The sequence below is a fragment of the Protobothrops mucrosquamatus genome, unplaced genomic scaffold (genome assembly GCF_001527695.2).
Source record: "Protobothrops mucrosquamatus isolate PMUCROS unplaced genomic scaffold, P.Mucros_1.0 scaffold13, whole genome shotgun sequence".
Lineage (NCBI taxonomy): Eukaryota > Metazoa > Chordata > Lepidosauria > Squamata > Viperidae > Protobothrops > Protobothrops mucrosquamatus.
This window is the reverse complement of record NW_015386400.1, coordinates 2,087,927-2,107,213: the sequence shown is the minus strand read 5'-3', so window position 1 is coordinate 2,107,213 and position 19,287 is coordinate 2,087,927. Positions and strand designations below refer to the sequence as shown.

The 19,287-nt window shown below is 38.3% G+C and overlaps 1 protein-coding gene across 2 annotated transcripts; it reads right to left on the bottom strand.

Moving 5' to 3' along the window:
- Positions 1 to 2,193: 2,193 nt before the first annotated feature.
- Positions 2,194 to 19,050, bottom strand: MTPAP (mitochondrial poly(A) polymerase). 2 transcript variants are annotated; one of them, XM_015810658.1, is made up of 9 exons: positions 18,866 to 19,050; positions 14,725 to 14,897; positions 14,014 to 14,247; positions 11,784 to 12,008; positions 8,151 to 8,362; positions 5,679 to 5,905; positions 5,354 to 5,446; positions 5,184 to 5,257; positions 2,194 to 3,200 (listed from the first exon to the last, which is right to left on the bottom strand). In XM_015810658.1, exons 1-9 carry the CDS (start codon positions 19,035 to 19,037, stop codon positions 2,901 to 2,903), a joined length of 1,710 nt encoding a protein of 569 aa, XP_015666144.1. In that variant the 5' UTR covers positions 19,038 to 19,050; the 3' UTR covers positions 2,194 to 2,900. The 2 variants fall into 2 exon arrangements, with proteins under 2 accessions (XP_015666144.1, XP_015666145.1); XM_015810659.1 differs by lacking the exon at positions 14,725 to 14,897 and having other exon boundaries at positions 2,195 to 3,200; positions 18,866 to 19,003.
- Positions 19,051 to 19,287: the final 237 nt, after the last annotated feature.

The following is a 19,287-nucleotide window of genomic DNA, read 5'->3' as shown; positions in this document are numbered from 1 at the left end:
CAATCCCCTTTTCTCATCAATTTAAAGAAAGCCTTCCAAATGCTTATGATAGGGTTATAACAAGCAAGAAACACTAGCACACTGAACAGCTGGCACTCGTTAACATTTATGGATTTCAGATGGAACAAGTGGCAAGGTTTGAAGCCATCCAGGAGATTCAGAACTGTTTAGGTGCCTCTGAATCTAGTCAGCTTTGGCCAATGAGATTGGCTGCAACTCTGACTGTTATTTGGAGCATAAAATTGTATCACTTCTACTTAAATGTGGCATCAAAATTCACAGATATAGACAATAGAATTTAAGTTATACGGAACAGGGAGTCAATTTCCTCTCTTGCAAGGCAGGATAGGGAGAAGTGATTTGAACACAGATTATTTCCTGCATAGTTTTGCATATAGAATGAAAAGTTATTAACCAGAGCCCGACTGGAATTAATATATAAATGCACAGTGTTCATGAATGCCTTTTTTCCCCAGTTATAACAATATTCTCAAAAACGCCAAAAGAAGCACGAATTAACTCTTTGTGGTTGAGGAAACACACCAGATGAAACAGTCTGGTCTGGCCATTGCAGGTTCCTGTTCTTTCCAGTTGACACACTGGGTTTACGCAAAGCATTAAACGGTGGGAAAGCTGCTCTTAAAAAGCATAGTAGAAAAAAATAGCTTCCTCCTCTATTCAATGCTGAAGATTTTACTACAGCAGCAGAGTTAAAATAGTTCTCGGGAAAATAGATCACTTGAGTAAAGCAGGATTCTGTTCTATATCTGCAGATCAAGCTGAGCCTATGGGAGCTAAGCCATGCAGAGGTATTCAGCTGAAGCTACACATGGCAAAACAATGTGCAAGGGGCGGAGCGACAGGGAGAAGGATTTCAGCCAATCTTTTCTGCTTTGGTAACCTTCTGCTTCCACTGGGATTGCCGCTCCTAGTCTTCTTGCTAGCCAGGAATTTTAGGAGCAGCCAATCCTTCTAACACAGATGCAGGGAGAAGGGCTGGTTTAAGTGCATGGAGTCTTGTGCTCAGATTTAATGGTAGACGGAGTACTGTGAAAGTGAAATGATGACTCATATACTGGAGGGCGAGAGTGTGTGGTGGGACTGTGTTTTATTTTCTGCCACCATACTAACTTAAAGCAGTACTTTTCAAACTTGGACCCTTTAAGATGAGTGGACTTCAACTCCCAGAATTCCCCAGCTAGCATGGGAACTGTGGCTGGGAATTGAAGTCCAGACATCTTAAATAGCCCAAGTTTTAAAAACACTGATTTAAAACTTGTATGATCCTACAGTCCCACCTTACACTTGACTTACCAGAATGGCTTACCCAAGCAGGAAGTAGGTTCATCAGAATTTTTTTCCCTTCACAACTGTAATCAAAATCATCCCATGAAATTGCCTATAAGTTCAGGACTAGCCAAAAACAATTGAGATGAAACCAAAATCAACGAAAGACATAATTCTCTGTTGTGATATACAATGGACTAAAAATAGCAATAGATGTAAGGAATAGACAAATATTAGCTAAAGTTCAGAGGCACTCTTTGGTTGAAGATCAAATTTTAATTCAGGAAACTGTTTTATACTTGTGTGCTGTTTTTGTATTGTTTTAAAATGTTTACGGTTTATAAATCTTAAAAACATTTAAAGCAATACAAAAACATACGTGCACATATTGCTTTATACTAAAGATTTTTCATAACTTATTAAACAACAGCCTATCAAAATTTGGAAGGCCATCTGCTATCTTTTTATTTCAGGTAAGCAAAAATACTTACTTGCCCCACCCCTTTACAGCTCTATGCCAAGATGGTTGCAAAGCTACTGATAAAGAGAAGAGAAAAGAGAATAGAAGAGGAGAGGGGAGGGGAGAGGAGAGATGGCGATAGTAACAGACAGACAGAAGCATTCAGAAATCCAATGGCAACAATCCCTTTGTATCAAGTGCAGCAACTGCATACCTAAAGATGAAACCCAAAATACAAAAATATATAAAAACAAATCCTTTTTGCCCATTAAGTGCAAAACTGGGGGTACATGTGTGGTTTGCCTTTCTCCCCCCCCACCCCCGAAATCAAAAGGGAGATTTTTTTTTCCCTTGACAGGAGCTGTAGACCCATATTAGGCTTTAAACTCCCACAGAAGTACAGAATCCCCAAATGACTCTGACTTTAAAACGTTTCAGACTCACAAGAAGGCTGGTCATAGCCTGCATGGAAGGCCCTGAATTAGACTAATAAAATTCCAGGAGGTATCAAGAAGCGAGGCTGCAGCTTATTTCAACTTCTTCTCTTATCTGGAAATATAATTAAAGTTGATTTTGAAAACAAAGGTTCAGTGTGATCCAAAATATAAGTGTACTCTATTTTTTAAAAAAGGCATTTTTCTCTACAGCATGGAAATGCCATTTGTAATTAGTCCTTACTGTATAACCAGATAATTATCACTCCTCAGACAGTTTTTTAGTAATTAAGATGCCTCACAATAAGAGCTCAATCACTTTGCTTTGCTTATTTTATTTCTCCATTATGGCTATGAAAAATAGTTTGCAGAAATAAATGCAAGTACTTCCAATAAAAATGGCTGCAGCACATCAGTATGTTGGCGAATCTGATTTTCCATGAGGACACTTTTAAATAATTTCTTCTTAGTTAACCAATTCAGAGTCCCCTAGAATCTTTTTCCCCATGTCCAGTAGTGTGTTCTTCTTTCCTGGCCCGTATCAAACACGATGAGTAAAGGGTGAATGGAGAATTTACCAAAGGGCCCAACAAGAAATATATCCTGACCAGTCCAACTGCAGCACATCCCTTCCATTTTAGCCCAGGAAGAAGCTGGGCTCTTCAAGAGTGAATCTGGAGGGTCCTGTAGCAGCTTCTGAGCCTTTTCTGGGCTTTGGCCTACATCTTTAAGGAGTTCAGCAAGTCTTTCACTCTGTCACTGTTTAACACACTCAGTCGTTTGAAGCCTTTGCTGACACGTCCTGCTTCAGATGCTTGTAGAAGGGCAGCCAAGCCCCAAGGCTTGGAGTTGTCTGAAGGACGTTTCTCCACCTGCTGTAAAATCCAGGCACCGTCCCTGGCCAGGCTAACAAATCGCTGAAGCTGGGCTGCATTTACATTCTTGCTAATGTTAAGATTCTCTTCAAAGGGATTCTGTATATGGAGGGCAGAGGCTTCCGGCTTGTTCTGCTCTTTCCCCTGCAGATTTTGAAAAGAAAAAAAAAGCAAAAATCCTTAGGTATTTGAACTTTGTCTTGCTCTTTGAACAATCTTTCAACAATCTTTCTTGTATGTGAAGGACTGTACAACATACAAAAGTGATATTCTACAAAGCATAGAAGCAAATTTATGTTGTTTTGGGAGACAACAAATAAAAGGAATGAACTGAGTTACTATAGAGGGAGGAAACACCTTGGCTTTGCAAGGACACTAAAGCAGCTAGTAGTACAGGTTAGTCTTCAATGTATAACCACAATTTCCATTGATAAGCAAGAAGATTGTTATTGTGCTGGATTTTATGATCTTTTTTGGTCTGGTTGTTAAGCAAATGACTGCAGTTATTAGGTAAATCGCATGATCATTAAGGGAATTCAGCTTCCCCCACTGATTTTGCTTATTGGAAGCCATCTAAGAAAGTCACAAATGGAAATCATGTGAACTTGGGATGCTGTACCTTGCATTAAATATTGCTTGCCTAGCACCTGAGTTTTGATCATGTGACCTAACCACTGTGATGCTGCAAGAGCCCAAGTGCGAGGTCTTAAGTCATTTTTTCAGTGCCATTATAACTTTAAAATGTTGTTAAACAAATGATTGTAAATCAAGGACTATTTGTAGTAATATCTTTTGGGACTGAATTCATTTTCTTCCTTTAGTAAGTGCGCCTCTGGTGGCTTACTGCTGAACTGCAGTATATGCAATCTTACACCATCCAGTCCCTTAAAAAAAAAGAGTTCAAGGGCAACAGTTTGTTATACTGAATAGGTTGTGGTGCTGGATGCTGAGAGATGATTAATTCTGGTCCTCCCTTAGGCATGAACACTAGCTGAATGATTTTGGGGACAGTCACTCTTTCTCAGCCTGACCCATCTCACAGAATTGTTGTTGTGGGACTTTGGGTCTATAAAACGAAAGCAGGATACAAATCTAATAAAACAATGAACAAATAAATAAACACTGCTCTTTGTTTTATTCTGTCCTCTTATTTCTCTTCCCCTTATGGCTTTCATTTACACCAGACTGTCGATCCAAAACATTAGCAGGAACAGCCAGCGATGATCAGAAGGCAAACCTGATCATCCACCCTTTAGCAACTGCTTTCTAATGGAACAATTTTTCCACTTGCCAAATGGTTTGCAGTTCAGTTCCCTCAGCAACCCATTTTCAAGTGGTCTAATTAGCTACCGTAGTGCTCTGCGAACGAACATTTAACCAGAGGTCTCCAGTCTTTCTAGACAGTAGATACATTTCAAATTTTGAGATGGTGCTCTCCTGCCTCTAAAAGAGCTTTGGAGGAGGGATGGATGGAATAATCAGTTAGAAAGTCTCAATTATCAGCACAAAGTGGTGCTTTGCTCAGTATCACAGCTTTTCATCCTGCTTTTAATGACAAGATGTTGTTTTTCAAGAGATGCCAAAGGCTTCTCTACAACACTATTGGGCCGCGTCCTCTTGGCTGCTGGGCCGCATGAGTAGCTGGCCAGTGCACAGGTGTGTGCACGTGCTCACCCCCCCCTCATTCCACCATTGACGTGAGTGTTGTGCAGCCGATGGCAGCGCCACGTGTCGCATAGGCGTCATTGTTGTCATGAACCTTGCGCAGGGGTGGCAGCACTGCAAGTGGCAGGTGGTCAGTGGCGCTACAAACAGGTGGCAACATTGCCACAAACCTTGTATGGGTGGTGGCAGGTGGGCTGCAGCACAATCCTTGCACAGGGGCAACGGTGCGAGCTTCGCACTGGGGCAGCATCAGTGTGGGCTGCAGCACAATCCTTGCGCACGTGCTCACAGCCGTTTGCGTGGTGCGCATGATCACAGCCTGTTTGTACATGCGTGTGCATGTGTTGCCACATTCACATTTGTGCATATGCACGTAAGGCGCCTGCCCCACCCTCTCCCACCGGTCCGCCAACCCAAGAAGGTTGGAGACCCCTGCTCTACAAAATTACTTAATGCAGTTACCTTTCGGATGTTTAGTGAATTTTTATTGAAGGCAAAGTTTCCATAGAATTCAAAGAAGTCTCCAATTAGTACATCTGAAACATGAAAAAGAAGTGAAGTTAGAAGGAAGGAAAAAACCAAAGTAGGGTTCTCAATTAATTGGTGGGAATATTGAAAATGTCTCTCCTTACCTAATGTTTCTGTGTTGCTTGTTGGAGTTATTTTATTCAAGTTGCTAACAAATGTACAGTCAAACCCTTCAATTATTTCCTTGTCTTCTGTATCTGAATAAAGAAGTAATTTTACAAGTTTCATTAATTCAGCTTCGACAAACAAGTTAGCATTTCTGTGAAGGGTTATACAAAATTATGGAACTCAGAACTGCTGACTGGGGAATTCTGGGAGTTGAAGTTCGTTTGTCTTAAAGTTGTTGAGGTTGAGAAACACTGAGCTAAGGAAAGGAACATTTCATGACCAGTAATTCTCCAACAAAAAGTAAATAAATCATTCTTTTACCAGCCAGTTTCTTCAGCTGATCCAAGGTGGGAACAATGGGTGGCTGCCTTTGTTGTAGGAAAAACAAGACCATCATGGTTAGAGAGAAATTGGTAATCCAAGCACCAGGGATGCTACTTGTAAGCCCATGGTTCCATGCCCAGTATCGTATGCTGAATGCTAGAGCTCTCACACGTGGGTCAAGGCTGCCGTAGACATAAAGGAGTTCTGAACTTTTCAAGGCAATTCTGTCAGAACATAAAATGATCAAAAATGGAAGGAGAAATTACAGCAGCAGTGCTAATATACTGTAGTAACTTTATTAAAAGCTAACAATATTTTGAGTGTGAGTCCTTGGTTCTCTCTAAGCTTGGTTGTTTGCTTGCAAATGTTTCATTACCTGGTTAGGTAACATTATCAGTATACCTAGTTAAATAATGAAACATATGCAAGAAAACAACCAAGCTCAGAGAGCATCAAGGACTCCACAGTTCAACCCTGAACTACAGAGATTCTCTTCTACATTAATATTTTAGCTTTCACACAACAGCTAATGTAAGTGCATACGAAAATGGAACCCTAACAAGGAAAGCCATTTCTAAGAAGAAAACTTGAAAGCACAGTAAATTGAGAACACATTATACAAAGAGTAAGAATATGTTGCACAAGTTACCAGTTTAAACGTACGTGATAATGTATATTTGATTTGAAAAGAACATTTGGAACATTCTATTTAGATCAATGTTTCTCAAACTTGGCAACTTTTTAAGGTGTGTGGACTTTAACAATCAAATTTAGCGGCTGGGGAATTTTAAGAGACGAAGCCCACACGTCTTAAAAGTTGCTTTGTTTGAAAAATAATTTAGATTGCATATTGCATTTTAACACATAATTATTTATTGCCCTATGTTAGGACTACGTTTTCTATTTGGTGGCAGGCAAGTTTTTAGTCTTCTATTTTTTCAACAAACTGTTTAAAATTGCCAACATATTTTAAAAACAAGATTGTTTTTTCTGGATAGCAGTAATAATAATGAGCTTAAGACAGCTCAGGAATCCCGGACATATGAGCCTGGTGAGCCAGTTCAACAGGCAACAGTGACGTCTTAAGCAGTCTGTTAACCAGAATTAATAAGTGTCCTCAAATGAGCCAAAACCAGAATCCTTACTAACTTTGGGCTGAAAAACCACACCACAACATAATGGTATTATGTGCTAAAGCTGATGGGCCCCATATTAGGAGAAGGAAGTGGCTTTTATAAGGTTGCTTATATATTTTGAACATAATTTGACAATACAGAATTATCTTTCACAAACAGGTTGCAATGGGACATTGTAAGTGACAAATGATGTTGCTTTCTTTCCGTTTCATCGGGGAAAGTTTAGTTTAGTTAGTTAGTTTCAAAACAGGAGTAAAAAAAAAAAAGGAACAGAATTCTTGAGTGAGAATGAAAGGACTTGATTTCGCTGGGAACAAAGGAACGTCATGATACATGCAAAGAGCAATGATATAACAAGGCCCATGAATCCTTAGCTAAGACATGACACTGAATGTCTTAGCCAAGACATTCAACAGAATGAGACTACTTCTCTTTTTCTCTCTTGGCAATTCACGATCAGTCATTAATAGAATGAAAAAAAATTCAAAGAGAAAATGAATCAGTTATTCCAAAGAGATCTGCTTCCTCCTAATGGCCATTCTAAGAAAATATTCTTTCTGAATAATCCAAGTCTAGACAAAAATCCATGTTTTATCTTAACCATTTATAAAATAAGTAACAAAGAATTAAATCCTGAATCCCGAACTGTGTGGCTATTTCTAGAACAAGGACCATGTGAGACATACAATCCTCAGGTGGTGAAACCTGGGTTCAACTCAGCCATTACGTTTACTGTTAGTTCACCACTTTCATCCTAAAGCACTCCAGATGAATTGTACTTGCCAGGGGTTACTTCTGGGAGAGGGGGAATGTCAGAAAAGTCACGATGTTATTCACAATCATGTGACAGAAATTCCGCCTTTATGTAAGCTGTGATACCTACATAAAGAGTGAGGGTTTGATCACATGATTCTGGTAGCCATTTTGGCTTTTGTCAGGCAAGGGCCCTTATCAAGGTGGTGAGGCCTCAGGGGTAGGCAACCTTGGCTCTTTTATGACTCGTGGACTTCAACTCCCAGAATTCCTGAGCCACCATGGCTGGCTCAGGAATTCTGGGAGTTGAAGTCCACGAGTCATAAAAGAGCCAAGGTTGCCTACCCCCGGGTTAGGGGGATGTATTAGGAAACGGGAAACACAGGTTTATGTCCACCATTAGGTATGGAAGCTGAGAGGGTAGCTGTGGCATCTCTCCTTAACCCAACCAATTGATCATGACCAGCTGCTGTTGTGAGTAAAAAATATACTCTCCCTGGAGGAAAGATAGACTTTAAAACTAAGCAGTAACAATAGCAAAAGGGAAAATGTAATTTTAAAACCTTGTCAAAATGCTCACCGGTTGTTTAGTGTCAAATCACACTGAAGCCCAGAAGGCTGATGGGAAAATCTCACCAATGGACAACGAGCGTTGAGTATCTTCTGGACACCCTCACAACCTGGCCCAAAACTATCAAGAAATTCACCAAGCACATTAAGGATCCTTTGGGATGCTATTCTTTCAGAAGGAGCTTTCTTCATTTGGTAAATTATGTTAAAGGAGCTTGTTTTCTAACACAAAAGAAAACCACACAAAGAATTAATTCACAAATTAGGGAAAGCTGACACAAGGAGAGGCAGCACTGGAAATTAACGAGAGACTTTCCACATTAGGCAAAAGGCAGCATACAGTTAACCATAATAAAAACAAATGTTTTCAGATAATGGCCATTTTTCCTGGCATACAAATTCAAGTTACATAGCAACTAAAGCCTTCTTGATTTGCTATTCTGTGCACATCTCTGAGCTTCTTAAATTCTTATACCTTCTCTAATGTGAATATATATTAAACTTCTCAAACGATACAAGACTTCTGGCTCAGAGAGAGAATATTGATCCACATCAGCTCTCTCTTCAATTTAGTGCACTCCAGATGTGCCCTCCAGATGTGCTGAACTCAATTCCTTTGAGATCAGGGCTGAGCTCACACCAGGGTCCTCAACATATGACCACAATTGAGCCCAACATTTCTGTTGCTAAGTGAAAAATTTGTTAGATGAGTTTTGCCCCATTTTACAACCCTTCTTGCCACAGTTGTTAAGTGAATCACTGCAGTTGTTAAAAGTAACACAGTTGTTAAGTGAATCTGTCTTCCCCATTGAGTTTATTTGTCAGGAGGACGCACAAGGTGGTCATGTGACCCTGGGACACAGCAACTGTCATAAATATGTGTCATTTGCCAGGCATCTGAATTTTGAGAGCGTGACGCATGGGGATGCTGCAAAGGTTGTAACTGTGAAAAAGAGTCGTAAGTCACTTTTTTCAGTGCTGTTGTAACTTTGACTGGTCGCTAAATGAACTGCTGTCAAGGACTACCTGTGCATACAAGTTACTTGAGAATCTAACATCTCGAATTCTGGAAATTTAAACTCAGAAGGCCTCATTTAGCCTACTGAGTCCATCTCCCTGCTCAGCAAAAATCCAAAGTAAATGACTGCAGGTCTCTGCTTTGGTACAACACAGAAAACAAATTCACTACTTCTTTGGGCAATGGTTACCCTGATGACCCATTTTACACTCCAAATTCAATCAGAATCTGCCTTTTTGTAATGCAGTGTGCTCATGATTGGAGAAGGATCCACAGATGCCACAACAACCAGAATATCACAGTTGGGGAATTTGATTTTATTGATGCTGCTAATCTTGACAACTTTAAGATACGTGGACTTCAGCTCCCAGCATTCTCCAGCCAGCCAGAGTGAAGTATGTGAAGCCTACATACCTTAAAGCTGCTAAGTTTCAAAAACACACTGTGTTAAACTGTAAGTCACAGCAGCCCCAGCCAGCAGAAATGATGGGAGGTATAGTTCTACATCTGGAGAACCATAGAGTCTGCAGCCTTTTTTGACACTGGAGAATTACACTACAGTTTCATTTGCATATAAACATTTCAATTTCTATTCACATTCCTAATATGTAATTAGATAATAGTAGTTACAAGTGATTTTGTAACCTATTTACAAAGGGAGAAACAGAGTGTTTCTTGCCATTTAAAAAAATCCCTAGAATAAGCCCCTTTTTCCATTTAAGTACCAATAACCAAATTTAAGAGAACGCGTGCATTAACTTCAGAGATACACTTAAGCACATGGGGCCAGAGACCTATCAAATCTGTTCTTTATAAAATACTATGCATTTAAGCAGCACTATAGGAAAAAAACATACTAACAGCAAAGATTTAAATTCATGTGCTATCCATTGCCAATTATAGCAGAAAGAGCAACACAGACACATTTTGTTTTAACCAGTTGACAACTGAAGAGTTTTTGAGAGGATGGTGATGAGAGAGGCAGGGTAAAAACAGACTGAATTCTCAAGATAGGATTTCTATAATCTCCAAGCCTTTACTTGCAAACTCAAGATGTATCAATGCAGCTATAAAGCACTTAGAATTTTGACATCTTGTACAGCCAGAAGTATCCTTGATTTATAACCACAACTGGGACTGCAATGTTTGTTACTAAGCAAGGCAGTTGTTAAATGAGTTGTGCCCAATTTTACTTTTTTTGCTTTGTTCATTAACTGAAACATCAGACATCAAACATCAGACAAACATCAAATTGCATGGTTGTTGAATGAATCTGGCTTTCCCTGGTGACTCTGACTGTTGGATGTCAGTTAGGAAAGTCGCAAATGGTGATCACGTTGCCCCCAAATGGTGCAACCACCGTAATTACATAACAACTGAATTTTGGTAATGGAGATACTGCAACAGTTTTAAGAGCAAGGACTGATAAGTCACTGTTTTTCAGCATGGCTGTAACTTTAACAGTCACTAAATGAATGGTTATAAGTTGAGGACAACCACCTGTAGTCCTGCCTTAGGCACAAAGCCATGCAGGTGACCTTGGGCAATAATTCTCTCTCAACTCTAAGAAGCAGGCAAGGTCAAACACTTCTGGAAAAACCCTTGCCAAGAAACCTGCAGGGACTACTGTAATCCAGGCAGTCAATGCTGTTTTGAAGGCTCAATCAATCAGTATTGATGAATAAGCCCAGAAAGGAGGCAGGGATCTTAGTAGAACTGCTCTAAGAAGCAGTTGCAATGCCTCGTTCATTTCCTGCATGCAAAGACCATGAACACAAAGCACTATTTTATGCCTTGGGTTTACATTTTCGTATAGCCATGGAACAAAAGCCGCAGCAGAAAGTGCATAAGCACAAAGGAAGGCACAGCTTCCTCCTGTTGTGAAATATGCCTTTGTTGACTAATGCAGTAAAGTTTCAAGGCTGACTGTAGAAAAATCAAGGGGGAAACTTCAGGTTTTCCCAGGCCAAGTTTCTTACTGTTCAGCTCATGCTTGAGCCTTAAGGCTTAAAAGCACTCAAAGTACTATAAAAACAAAGCTATAAATATGATTAAAAATATAAATAAATAAAAATAGTTACATAAATTTTTTAAAACCATTAAAAATACAATAGATATATTTCAAAGATCCTTTTCCAATGAGGAGAGTCAATGAAAAAAAAAATAACGAAAAATGATAGGAAAAAGTCAAGAGCTTCATTTTTTTGCCAGAAATCTGAGAGAGACCCCACAGGAAGGAGTTGCCATAAAAATGATCTGCTTAGTGAGATTACTTAGTGAAACTGGAGAAGCATGTGGGGAATTCGTCCACCCATGTTTAAGTTGCCAAGTTTGCAAAACACTGTTCTGAAGTCTAATAGTTTAGAATAATATTTATCTTTCCTGCTGCAGCCGCTTCTTTTAAAATATAGGACCACAACTATTTCAAATGTATTAAGAATAATATTTAGCCTATTCAGAAGGTAAAAGCCTAAAAAAAAAAGCTAAGAACAATGGGAAATGAATCTGGAAATCAATCAGGAAATTAGACCAACTGCAGAGGACAATGCTATTGTCATGGCCTCATTTTCATCTCAACACAACACAATCAAGTCATTTTACGATACCATTTGAGAAATATTTTACCCTTTTGACAGTATTTTTCCCAACTTTGTTCAGTTCCAGGAACATGTCTAGGTCACATCCAAGTTTGCCAAAGGTATTCACAGAAGAACCAAAGGGCTTCACAATACAGTCTGGGAAATAAGCCCTTGCGATGTCTTGAATCAAGGAACAGGCTAAAAACCGGAGCTTGGTATTTTCTTCGGTCAACTGACATTCATTTGTGAGCAGGTACAACTGGTCGCTCACCTGAATAGCAACAACAATAATAAAAAGAGGAAACATCTCAGATTTTAAGTATCGGACACTCAAGGACATAGCCTAATCTTTTACAATCATATTCTTGTAAGAAACAGCATCAGGTTTAACCTTTTCAGAATGTACCCTTAAAGAACCTTAGAAGAATAAAAACATTAACAGATGATACAACCCCTATATAGACAAGTCTCCAGGGAAATAATCCTCAAGTCTGCATTAAGAGAAACGGCTGTTGATTCTATTAAGAGCAACAATTTTAAAAATGCAGCAAATAATTTTTAGTTGCAGATATATTTTTTTTTCAGATACACTGCTTTGGCATCCTGCTGGCATTGTTCTTTCATTATAATTTTATTGTTCCTGCTGCTTGCTAAGAACATTATGTATTTTTTTTAAAGATAAAATGGCTAAATTTCTGAGCTACTGAGAAAAGGGCACCACATGATTATGTACCAGAAATATACTAAGTTTACAGAAGTAAGACAATCCAAGTTAATTTGGCTGTGTGGCACAAGCTTCCTCAAATTGGTTCCTAGAGCTGTTGTACAGCAGATAGTTTTGTATCTGGAAAGAAAGCACAGAGAGACAAACACTAAAGTTATGGGTGTAATTTTTATTACAAAGTATTTTTGAGGCTAGTTTTGGTATGGAGAAATAATACGGTGATTGGAAGCCACGGTTTCTTAAGTCTATCTATAGTTATGAGCCTAGGATATGTTAAGAAGAGCATGCAAGTCAGGTACTTGAACTGCATAGGTCAGGGGTCCCCAACCCCAGGTCTGTGGACCAGTACCGGGCCACAGCATGCCAGCAACTGGGCCGCACAAACAAACAAAGGCCCATCCGCAAGATGCAGGCTGCACACAAAACCACGCTCCCACCTCTCTCCATGGAACTGGTCCCTGATGCCCAAAAGGTTGGCGACCTCTGGCATAGGTTACTCAGAAGAAAAAGAGAACCGAGACAGAAAGAAGTAATGAAAGCCTTAAAACATCAGACTAATCAGTAGAAGACATGTTATATTGAGACATACAAAGTGAATCTTTTAGACTAGGAAAGAAGATAAAAGGTTCTCTATCCCAATATTTATTGCTCCTTGTGATCAGAAGGTGTATAGGTACAGAAAGGCAGTGCGTGCAAAGTTGAATTCCAACAAGAATAATATTTTTTTTTCAAAATGCAACTTCAAAGGTTGCTGGAAGTATTCCTGAAAATACTTATCTGGATCAGTGGTGAAACTGGATAAATTTGTAGTACAAGTCGGTTCTCTTTGCTTGGATATAAACCAGCCATCTGTGGCTTATTTAATCAAGAATGGTTAAAATACCATGGTTAGTACAATGTAGGAACCCAGGCCCCCGTGTCACTTTTTTGTTGGGTAGAAAAATGGAAGCAAAAAATAAACCTCTACCTTACCATGCTAACTAGTGTACTTAATATCTTAATATTATTTTTCTTCTAAGGCAGTGATGGCAAATGTATGATACATGTGTTAAAGGTGACGTGCCACAACATTTTGGGTGATAACACCAGCATTCACCCACAGTTGACAACCTCTATCCTCGAAAGCACACTTTGTTCTCACATAATTTTTGAAGGCTGAAGAGGCCTTGTGAAAATGGGTATGAATCCTGTCCAATCCCGGCACCCTTCCCTGCAAGAAAAGCCAGGGATGGGAATTCTTGTGTATTGGGAAGAGGCAACAGAAAGAAACCCAGCGTCCATATGCTTTTGCTTGGCAAGCAAGGAAAGCCCAAAAATATAGAGTTCTGCAGAAAGCTAAAGGATTTTTTTTCAAGATTAATCAAGTATGAATCATTTATAGTATCTGTTAAAAACACTTGCACTTTTAGCAAGTTATCTGATCAATACTGATCACTCAGCCATATTAAGCTACAACCTGTTTTCCAGTTACATATTCAATGCAAAAATAAGCCTGCTTATTTGCTATCAAATTGCAAAACAATTACCGCAAGAACTATGAGCATGAACTTACACTCTCTGCATCACAAAGTTTCTTCACCAGCGTTTCAACTGGAATAGAGGTTTGTCTATGACAAAGAATTGGGGTTTGTTCAGAAACGGGGTCTGATTGTTTTTTCAGCATCAAGGTAAGGATTCTAGATTTAAATGGAACAGGGTGTTCATCCTTAAATTCTGGAATTGTAATGACATCCTGCAATGAAGTTATGCTTTGTTTCTCAGAAAATTCTATGACTGCATACATAGCCTGAAGCAATATGAGAGAAGAAACAGGAAAAAAAATTAGGAATAAGAGCTTAAATTTGAGAACACAGATGAACTATTTAAAGCAGGGGTGTCAAACTGCTGGGCTGCAGGCCGGATGGATCATAGCGAAACCGCACCCACCCCATCGCTGACAATGGCAAAAAAATTGTGATATGTCATGACACGTCAGATGACGTTGCGAGTTTGACATCCCTGATTTAAAGGATTAAGATTTAACAGTTAAACTGACCTGCAACTCAGACAATTATGTCCATTAGATTGATATACTTAGCTAACTAACTTCTTTAAAGACCCTTCGGGTGGGGAAAGAGAATGTCAAAAAATAATTACTGTGCCCATCCAGAACAACAACAAAGCAGAATGGATTTTCTTAAACTCATCCATTGAGGCCTTTTCTATCTGAAATACACACACCTTAAATATTTAGATTTCAGTTGCTAACCTTTCAAATACTTACTTTACTTTTATAGAAGAAATGATTCTTAATATTTCCATGATGTTGTAAGTATTTGAGAAATGCCTTGGCATTGAAATTGGGAGGACAATTTATTAACACAGTCCTCTGTGCTTGTTCTTGTCTTTCTGCAAGAATTTCACTGAATGTCTTTTTCCTGGAGTCACTTTCGCTATCTAGATTTGGAGAACAAGAGACTAATGTAAGAAACTTAGATGAGATATCAAAAAGGGTGCTTTGTTTTTTGGGGGGAGCAGTCTGGCATCAGACATAACCTTTAAAATACAAAAAATAGACACTACATCAGTACTTCCCATACGGGGTAAATTATCCAAAGCTGAGTAAAAATTGTTTTTGTTTGGTAATAATATGTGAACCTATTACCCAAACACAACACTGCGAACATTTAAATTGACTTAAAGTGTTTTACCCACATTGGGTAAAAAGGACTTTTGATAAAAGCCTGGAGCTCTAAATGTAGTAAAGGCTCTAGTTCCTGGCATTACTGTTAACTGGTTAATTATCTTTATTTCTGTATATCTTTATTTTGGGTTTTATTGTTTTAATTGTTAGTTTTGGAATTGTAAGCCCTCAAGTCATTGGTTGAGATGGGAGGCTACAGAAATTGAATGAATGGATGAATACATGTAGTCCTTGACTTATGACCACAATTAAGACCAAAATATCCATTGCTAAGCAAGACATTTGTTACGTGGGTTTTGTCACATTTTACAAACTTCCTTGCCACAATTGTTAATTGAATCACTGCAGTTGTTAGGTTAGTAACAAAGTTGTTAAGTGAAGCTGATATCTCAATTGACTCTGCTTGTCAGAAGGTCGCAAAATGTGATCACATAACTCTGAAACATGGCAACCGTTATAAATACATGCTAGTTGCCAGGCATCTGAATTTTGACCATGTGACCATAAGAATGATGCAATGATTGTAAGTGTGAAAAATAGTCATAAGTCACTTTTTTCAGTGCCATTTTAACTTTGAATGGTCACTAAAAGAATGATTTTAAGTTGAGGATTACCTGTAAGCAGTTTTGGATACTTGAAGAAAAGGTTTGGGAAGCATAGCACGAGGGTGGTACTTATCCTGAATCCTTCTTATATGACTTCTCTGACTTGTTCTTTATAAAATATTTCACAGATAACATAGCAAATTTATTAAGAGAAGTAGATTGGGTTGATAAGGTGCACATATGTTTGTTAGCATTTATAATAGCTAAAATAACATTTTACCACCTCATAACAAATTTCTGGAGGAGTTAAGAGGCAATGTGAACTACAGAGGTTAGGAACCAAACTTGAATGTAGTTCGAACAGATGAAGTGAGCATATGAGTGGCTAGCCTCAAAAAAGGGCAGATATTTTGAAAGAATTGAATCGATATACAGTCTGCCTGCCCTCTCCCAAACTGACTGAAATAAGAATGAACAAGTTATTCTTCTTCTAGGTTTAAAAAACAAGACGCAAGAGGATAGTGATCATCAATCAGTATCAATAAACCTAATGAGGGATTCTGATGCAAGACTCATATCCACTGCAAGCCTCAAGAAAAGAGATTAAAATGGAGAAAAATGCAGAGATAGTTCAACATGACATAAGCCCCACATGTTATTTTGTCAATGTATGGTTTTGTCATTGCTCTAATTTTTTTTAAAAAAAGAATCTTTGAATTAAAACTACCTAATATAAAATAAATAATCTCAGTGTAATTTGATATGGACTATAAAATCACGAGAAAGCAGTTGTAAAAAGGAAATCAAAGAACTCAGGTCATTCCAAACAAAATTGTATTTTTATTTTTATTTTTAATTTAGCAATTATGCAAATGACACCATGTCACTCTGCACGATTTAAGTTTCCCTAGGCTGGCTTTGGACAGATTTATATGGATAATATTGATCTTAATGTTATTTATTAAAATGTTTTGAGGAGGAACTTCAGAAAGATTGGAGAATAATCTGGTATGAAATATGTTTAATCTAATAATATTCTTGGTTAAAAGGAAAAAAATATATTATTTTATATAAATAATATCAGAATAACAAGGATGCAGACCATTAAATGTTATCTTGGATGGCCTTTTTTCCTACAAATTCTTGGTTATGAAGCTAGAACTGTGTTTTTCAATTTTCCAATTTTAAGGTATGTGCACTTCAAATTGGGAACTGAACAAGAGAGATGCATACTGAGATTTGTAACATGTTGCTAGTTACTGAATAAGCTTGTAATTTGGAAATATCCAGCCTCAGCATATCCAGTTTAAAAAGTTTTCAAGGTTAAGACTATTCCAACATTGACTTATAGCACAGAAATATGCAGTTTTACCAATACTTTTGTCAGTTGAAAGAATCCAGGCAGACTTTGGGTATATGATAATTTTTGTAGCAAAGTATACATTATGTCAGAGCTAAATTTAGACTTGAGACTATTATGATTTTAATCTATATGAGAATGTTGCATTATTGGGTCAATCATATGCTTCTCTCGCAGAACAGAATAGGAAGGCCGGTGAAAACCCATGGCTTTAGAAATGTTATGAATCTAATTGTAGATTTTTTTTATTATAGGTAGTCTTCAACTGAGCTCAAATCGAACCCAAATTTTCTGTTGCTAAGCAAGCTCAATGAGTTTTACCCCTTTTTTATGACCTTTCTTACCATTTGTTAAGTGAATCATTATAGTTATTAAGTTAGTAACATGGTTGTTAAATGAATCTGTCTCCCCCATTGACTTTGCTTGCGAAAGATCATAAAAAGTGATCACATGATCCTGAGACATTACAACCATCTTAAATACATGCCAGTTGCCTGGCATCTGAATTTGGATGCATGACCATAAGAATGTTGCAATGATTATGTCATAAGTTACTTTTTTCAGTGACATTATAACTTCAGTGAGTAAATGAATGATTGTTGAGAACTATTTGTATTCAATATTCTGGGTAATGCTTAAAGAACAGGTTGTAAAGAAAGCTTTAGATATAAGTGCTCACATCAAAACAGCTGTCCTGTCAACAGTTGCAGTTGAAATGGAAATATATCTAATATGCAGTAACAGAATGAAGCATCTGAAAATTTTGACTTACCTGCATTTTATTGATATGGATATTATAGTGAAGGTCGGCCAATTTTATGGCATCTCTGACTTTGTGTTTATGGGTCTGAAAATTATCAGAGGTGTTTCTGAACCTTTTTTAGTGAAACCCAGGAAGCTAAAAAGAATACATTCTTCATACTGGAATAAACCACTATATAATAGTGGTTATTAATATTAATTATGAATAATAGGAAGATGATGTGCTGGATATGTTTGCCGCCATGAGTTATTTATAAAAATAATAAAAGTGGGATACAAATAAAGAATAAAAATAAAGTAGCCACCATATTAACTATTGTCAGCTAAAAAAACAACACCTTAATGTGATTGCAGTACACTGCTATGGTGATTCTAAAATATCAACACTTGTATTTGGGGAAAACAATCCTTCTTTTAAAAAAAAAAACATTTTTAAAAAATATTTTAAATTTTATTTAAGACGAGTTATTCTGTTTATAGCATTTTATTTGGTTTAAAGTCTATGGAGATTCTCAGTCATCCAGGCCAGGGTTGTCCCAAAGGTGCTTTTTCAAAAGGCAACTGGACTGTCTTTGTTTTTCCTTGAAGACATGGAAGGAAAAACAAAGAGTCCAGTTTCATTTTGAAAAAGCACCTTCGGGATTATTTCAACTCTCTTTCGCTATGCTGCTAGGTTTCAATCCAATATTTTAACTCTTACGGTTCGTTCGTTGTCTATTCAAATAAGGCACAGTTGACGAGGTTGTCATGAAAGCAAAATGCTCCATATATCTCCTCCTACATACAGCCTAGGCATCTCCTCGAGGCCCTCCTGTCTCCCGAGCCGCTTTCTCCAATGCCACCCTCTCGGATAGGCCCCTCTAATTTTTTGCATAGTGCCATTCTTCGTAGGTAAAACCTACGGACCGTAAAGAGTAACGGCATTCCTCCCCTACGCACGCTATTTCGAAAATCTACACCAGCCGATCTCGAGGCAAGGCCTAACGAAAGGAGTTCATCTCTTCCCTAGCCGATTCCAGTCTACCTTCTGAAAAATAAAAGACTCCCGTTTTACCCTTCGTCGGCGCCATGCCGCCAGCAGCCTGCGGCTCTCCCAGGGATACCGCAGCGGCTTCCGCGGAGCTGAATCGAATCGCACCGACTCGCCTCTTTGCCACATCCAGGCGGGATAAAATCAATCCTCGCCATTGAAGCAACAGAGGCAAGGTCCCTGTGGGGGCAGCCATTACTACCGAAAGGAAGGAGCCTGATACGCCTGCGCACCGTGACGGAAACCGTACGAGGGTCAATATTCCTCAGATGACAAAACGCGTTTCCAGTCAAGGAATGTATGTATGTATAAAATCTATTCGGCTTCGTTCTTAGGATTATTGGAGGAAGAAAGACTAACCTGGCAAAGTTTGCTTTACTGCACTGAATGAAAAGTCAGATTATTTTTTTTGCTCCATAAGAGATCATGCTGGAATTATTTCTTTG

Excerpts from the sequence above, each read along its gene's own strand:
- MTPAP (XM_015810658.1), bottom strand. The coding sequence starts at position 19,037 with ATGGCTGCCCCCACAGGGACCTTGCCTCTGTTGCTTCAATGGCGAGGA. Across the intron at positions 14,248-14,724 it reads ATTTCTTCTATAAAAGTAAA|GCTATGTATGCAGTCATAGA; the intron begins GTAAGTATTTGA and ends ATATTGCTTCAG. Across the intron at positions 5,906-8,150 it reads GATTTGACACTAAACAACCG|AATTGCCTTGAAAAGTTCAG; the intron begins GTGAGCATTTTG and ends ATGTTCTGACAG.